A 6691-nucleotide genomic window follows, 5' to 3' on the forward strand; every position below is an offset into this window, starting at 1 on the left:
AATGTATAGGGGTTAGATCAAGTGAAGGATGTATATGCATTTGAGGAATGAAAACAGGTTGTCAAAGCAGAAAGTGTGAGAAGTTGTGGGAGAGATCACGAAAATCGGTCCCATTTAGCTGGGCAAAATAGATTATTTAAGAATTTTGTAGAGATGGGGGTAGTAGAAGGACGGGGGCATGTGGAAGAGGGAGTAGTGTTGAGGGAGGTAGTGTTATGGGGAGGTGGACAATAAGGCTGTAAGGTAGTAATAAGGGAGGATGGGGTAGTTGATGAAGAAGGTTGTGGGGGTATAGTTGTTGAAGTTGAGCATGTTGGGAGTAGAAATGTCTCCTGGGGTGTTGATTAGGGTGGATACTGTACTAGTCGGCATTGAGGAGGGGGTATTAGTTGTAGTGTTCAGAGCCGTGGTCAAAGGAGAGCCTGGGGTCAGGGAATCGGGCGAATTTGAATTGGTGGAGCTATTTGATGGTATGGTTAATGGTTAATGGTTAATGGTTATTCATTGTTGGCCATGATAAGCCTGGAGTATGTTGGGGAGAGAAATGTTCCACCCCTCAGGGTCGGCTTGAGGGGTAAGGGCTAGACAACTAAAGCAGGGGAATACCGTGCCCATTAGGGTGTTTCAATAATTGTCGATTTTCTAAAATTTGCTCGAATCCTGGGGGCAAGGCAAGAAATAGGCGCCTATGAATTTTCTGAGTTTGGAAATGTATTTTTTATTAAAATCAAAGAATATCTCGCGTTCTCTATTTTCAATTGAAAGTTTTGATAAAATTATGATTTAGACACCGCTTCGAACGCCAAATAACGCCTCGTTTTATGTTGTCGGTATAACTATTTTATTTTTTAAAATACCTTAATTTTATACTTTTCTTTAATATTTTTGCATAAAATTTATTTATATTATTAATTAATATTATATAAAGTTCTTTAATTGCCATAAGACTAATTTTTCAATTAGTAGGCTTGACTTCTCTTTACTTTGTGTTCTCTCCCACCGAATCGGGCTTGGGTCGCCGAGAGCATGCTTTGGCTCTCGGACTTCTCACTTCGCTTAAATGATTTGAAGTAACATAAATGGAAAGGATTCTAGTAATGATTTTATTTGTAAAATTATATATTGCATACAATATCATTTTCATTCTTCTCCCTTGTTTACATTGCCATATCTCCGACTGCGCCGTTCTCTAGTTTCTGTTACAACAACAATTCTGTTTATGTCTTCACATTTTTTCATGTCTCCAATCAGTCATTCACAGTTTTGATTATGGCCAGGTATTAATGAACTTTTGTGTTTCCACATATCGATTTCATGCATATCATAGGCCAAGTATGCAAACTTCATAGCTGTGGTCAGATGACGGAAAAAGGGCGAACAAAACACTCTCACAAAACACTTGTTGGGAAATGAAATCTTTCACACTCAGATTACACAGTTTTTCTGCAGTGAAATTATGCTTCTCCTTATTTTTGAATAGGGCTGGTGTGTATGGCCATTTTTCACAAATTCCTATTTTCAAGATCTTTGCAACTTCATCGACGTAATCATGATCAACAGCCAAGGGAAGAAGTGTACCATCTGCATTATACAGATGTCTGTTGGTGGACGACAAGTAGCTGCTAGGAAAGCCAAGTTCACAGCCAATCCTGGCATAACTCCTTGAAGTTTCAATGGCAGTTCTGAAAAGAGTCTTTTCATTGCTGTTCACAGCAGAACGCCAGCACATGAAATTAACTTTTGCAAAATCAAAAATACTTCTGATTGTTCAGTCATATTTTTTTGCTTTTCACTCGTGGTGTTCTCATGTATTCCACAGTTTCCTCAGGAGTAGTGCCTGCAGTTGTAACTTTGCATTCCAGGTCGTCATAGCATTTCTGCAATATCTTCAATGTAGCATATAAATGGGACTTCTGCATTGTTGGTCTGCTTCCGTTTCAGTCTGTTAGATTCCCGTCTTTGAGTGATCCATTGCTTCCTTGTACTTTTGCATCATACCAATCTATATCTTCCTTGAGGATTTCTCGGGGTTGTTTCTTTGCCTTGAATGACACAATCACAGTTTTCGAGAATTTGGCTTCAGTGTTACATTTCTGATGGAGTCGTAGTACTCTTTCTTTATTTTTTCTTTCATATACCAAGGTGATATTGTCTTAATGCCGAATTTGCTATACAGCACAGCAATTTCCGCCTGCAACTTGGATAAAATCTGAGATTCCGTAATAGTCAAATTATTGCATGGCAAGCTATCTTTTGAGCATCCTTTTAGTGTCTGGTTACCGCAAGAATGTCACTCTTCGTCAGTGGTCTAGGTGGCAATACATCAATGGTACCAAACTCTTTCAGTATACGTGTATCGGCACTACGCAAACCACCACGTCGAAGTGCCATATTGCCACTGACGAGATCTTCACCACAATATAGGCGAGCGAGTAATGTGCATTATTAAGGTAGCACAAGTTTATATGGAAATGCATAGTGACTGGGAATCTTTACGGAAGTCCCCAGGAATCATTCGCAATGACCTAAGTTACACAATGTTTGATTCTGCCATAATGTCGGATGAACCGAAATGCCCTTCCGTGGGTCATGCGGGTTACAGCCAGGCCGGCTGAGGCCGCCGCACCTCTTCCCAGCGCCGGAAATGGTATTATACTTTAATAAAAAATTGCGAATAGTAGATATTTTTTTATTTGTCTAATATTTTGCATGTCGTCATTTAAGCATAGTAGGCGCCTGTTTAGCAACTTGCTGAATGATTCTGAAAAAGTCGGAATTATTGAAACACCCTAGTGCCCATGGCTCCCTCAGGCCGTTCAGGACTGGCACAAAGTCAGCCTTTCATCCTTTCAGCACGGCTCTCACACCTTAGGAAGTGGATAGTAGAAGGGGTTGGTGAAGGGACAGAAGCGAAAAAGTAGGAGGGGAAAAAAAAGACCATGCAAAATTTGTTGAGTCGAGGGCTGAGTCCCAAGGTTGGGGAGTTCCCCAGCATTGGGTCCCAGTCTCCGCCTCCTAAGCCCCCCATATGCATATATGCAGTACAGTATATATGCATATAAATACATATACATATGTCTATATATACATATATGCAGTACAGTAAAATTAGCCAAGTTGAGGGCACTGGGACTCAGCCTCTGGAAAGCGATGAGGTCATGTCTATGGAAAGTAATCTTTGTAATATTGGTGTAGGACTTATGGAGGCCTATGAGGGGAATAGTATAGCACTGTACTGATACTACATTATAGTTATCGAGGCAGGAAAGCATGTCATTTTTACAGTCTGGCTAATCTTTGTCATAGATAGGGCAGTCAGCCAGGAAGATGGAAACAGTTCCAGTATAAGTATTAAGGGAGGAATGAGGCTGGGCAGGAATAAGTTTTTCAGCGAGATGTGGAAGTAGTAGAGGGATGAGGATGGGAGGTAGAGGGAGAGATGTGGAGAGAGGTAGCACTGGGGAAAAGGAGGACAATTAAAATGAACAGTGGAAATAAAGAAAGAGGGGGCAGAAAATAAAAAATACTACAGGGGGAGATGAAGTGGAGGATGTTATGAGATGGAAGGGATGTATTCAGAAGGTTGATTAATGACCTAGGTGGAGCCATGAAAGGAATCAGGGTTCAAGAAACCAGAGAAGTTTTAATTTGAGGTAATCTAGTTGATAAAGGAGCAAGCCTCAGGATACAAAATTTTGCATTATTGGCCATGGTGAGACTGAAATAAAGTGCGGAAGAGAAACAGTCTACCCCTCAGGGTCTCCATGAAGGGTAAGACCTAGATGAAGTACTAACAATAGACAGTGTTCATTGTGACAAATGTAGAAAAGAAAGAATGAGAATATCTTTACTGTGCAAGAGATGTAACTGACCAGTTTTGATTATATCCTCGCCAGATATACGTACATTAGTGAGATTACAGAGCATATATATATATATATATATATATATATATATATATATATATCAGATACGAGCTCACAAACCACTTGACAACTGTTACCAGCATAATTTTTGAAGCGAACTTGGATCATTTGAGGCTGCCCAATCTGGAGTTTACTTCTGGCCTAATGAAATCCAATTCACAGGTATGCAAGACACCCCTATGCACTTGTTATACCACCCAGCTTTGTGGATTATGAATAATCAACTGGGTAAATCTTGGTGCATGTACAGTTCCTTTTCGCCCACAATCCTAACTGCCACCAGGACCCTGGAGACAGCCCCCTTAAATCTCATTGGTGATTTTGTTTCATCAATCTTGTTTACACATAAATGGCCCCATAACAGCTTAGTTACCAAGGAGTCATCATCTAGGTCTGCCTGATCTCACCTGTTTACCCCATTCCTTGAACATGGGGGGATAAGCATTTCCATTCTTACTATTATCATTTACATTATGGTTATAAACATGATTATTTTAACATTAACCCACTGGATTGAGGTGACATGGACATCTTGATACTGCATAACAAACAGCTAAAGTGCTTCTGGAGCAATATGCATTTAGACAAAATCACAGTAGACAATCATGCATGTGTGCTACTGGCCTCAATTGGTTAATATTACTGAAAATACTCTTTTGTCATGAGGATCAGATATAAAAGAAAATTCATGGAGCACATACAAGGATGAACTGGGGTTAATCTCAGTGCCAAGATCTGAGAACTGATGACCCCTGACTGGGAGAGAAAAGATACAACTCACAGGACTCATATTCAAACACAAGGACTGTTGTATACTCTATTATTTTCAAAATCATAAAAATTTCTGTGCTAAAGCTGACAAAGGATATCAGTTTAGAAACACAGCAGGTACAACTTTGCTTAATGATCAGTGTTATTTGCAATGCTGCAAACAAATAAAATAATAAAATATAAAAATGTTTTATATACAAAGAATAGGGACAGAAGTATTCCTAATTCAAAAAGTTTTGAAGTAAAAAGTGAAAGACATTATATGCATGCAAAACTACCCATGAGACAGGTAAATTAATGTCAATATATCAGCATTAAGGATTATCTAAATTATTCAGAAAATACAAATGCTTACAAGACAGTATAGCCATTAAGAATGCTTGTAGAAATGCTTTTTGTTAAAGCTTGGGAATGTGAAAAAAATATAATATTCATTTAAGAATATGTAAGATGTTAATAAATAACTTGTAGCTGTGAACTAAAATAATACATTGATAATATTAGGAATTTACAAAATTAAGATTATTCAGAGTTGAAATACATTTACAAGGTCAGTTGAAATGGAAGTAAAAAGATAATGCCATAATTAAGATAATCTGTTACCAAAATCCTTGTACAAAACTGAATAATTCACAAGCTCTTCAATCTCTATACAATACAAATGTAACTTGAAATCCATGTTACCTAAAGAGAGAGAAAGTGAGAAAAAAAATCACCGACATGTGGAAAGAGATAAAAAGAGAAAGAATGAATAAAAGAGGGGAGGAAATATTATCCAGAAATATATATATACAAAAGCAAGCAAATACAAATGTCTGAAGTTTGGTTCTTATTTCTATGACAGGTTGATTCCTCGCTTGGCCATCTGCAGCTCGAATCTCTTGTTAAATCGGACTCCCTTTAGGATTTTCTTGTGGCCTTCTCTTATCTGCTCCCTGAAATCCAATACAATCCTGGTTACAAGGATAAGAATTCACATTTATATGAAATAGAATGAATTAAGTTCAAAGGCCACAAGCATTCATTCTCATTCATTACTTTTTTATACATTTATCATAATCATTTTCAGCAGAATGGACAAAATAATAGCAAAAGAACAACAATGACAGCAGCAACACCACCACATAATATATATACACACCAGAAATGTTTAAATACATATACATGCCAAAAGTGTTTACATTATTTGGCAATTTGTGCAACTTTTATGTTTGACAACTCACCATGATTGTGAAAAGCCTGTCAAAAAGTGGCAGGTTTTTTAGCCCCACAAGCTTTTTGTTATCAAAGACATATTTAGTATGCATTTATAAATCTGTTGCTGTTGCCCTCCTCTTGCTAAGCCAGTCTATATCATGTTCCACAGTTCTTTCATGTAAATGGAATATATTAAATGTTGACCCTAGTGGTATAAGGGTGCATGCACAGCCAGCTACTCCAGGGAAAAATCAGCAGGGAAAATGTGAAGATAACCTGTTCTCTATGCTCTTGGCTGTGGTGTTAACCTTACTTTTGAGCAGCTGTTTCCCAAAGAAATGCAGCCAGCGATATACCATGAAGTGAGAGGATGTCCTCCCAGCATGAGTGGGTTAAGGCTCACATCCCAGTATATTGTTTTTCCTATTTATAAATATGGTTATTTTCAAATGTCTAAATATACATTTCATTTATATGATAAAAATGTTATTTTATTACTTTGTGTTTTATTTATATGGTAATAGACATTCATTCACACTGTCATTCAAACAATGAGCAGTAACTGTGATAACTTTTTCTACCTGTGCTCTGTTGATACTCTTATGTATTTGATATATGACAATGAACTGAACTGAGCTCCTGAAATGCCAGAGTGAATTTTGCCATCGTGAAAGGTGAAGAATTAGACCTTTGCAGTTGGGATTCAGACAGGCTGGAGGGTTTCTGGTTCCCAAGGGTTAAATATAGTTAACCTAAAGGTACCTTCATTCTAACACAGCTTATATGGACAAATGGAC

General features: G+C 37.9%; 1 protein-coding gene across 2 annotated transcripts in view; it reads right to left on the minus strand.

Moving 5' to 3' along the window:
* Nucleotides 1–4732: 4732 nt before the first annotated feature.
* Nucleotides 4733–6691, minus strand: part of LOC125038534 (nucleolar and spindle-associated protein 1-A-like) — an 11339-nt gene continuing 9380 nt past the window's right edge. For both annotated transcript variants that reach the window (XM_047632043.1, XM_047632042.1), the window contains exon 14: nucleotides 4733–5632. In XM_047632043.1, coding sequence (XP_047487999.1) covers nucleotides 5533–5632 — 100 coding nt within the window. In that variant the 3' untranslated portion in view covers nucleotides 4733–5532. The remainder of the gene's footprint in view (nucleotides 5633–6691) is intronic.

This window comes from Penaeus chinensis, chromosome 25, assembly GCF_019202785.1.
Source record: "Penaeus chinensis breed Huanghai No. 1 chromosome 25, ASM1920278v2, whole genome shotgun sequence".
Classification (NCBI taxonomy): domain Eukaryota; kingdom Metazoa; phylum Arthropoda; class Malacostraca; order Decapoda; family Penaeidae; genus Penaeus; species Penaeus chinensis.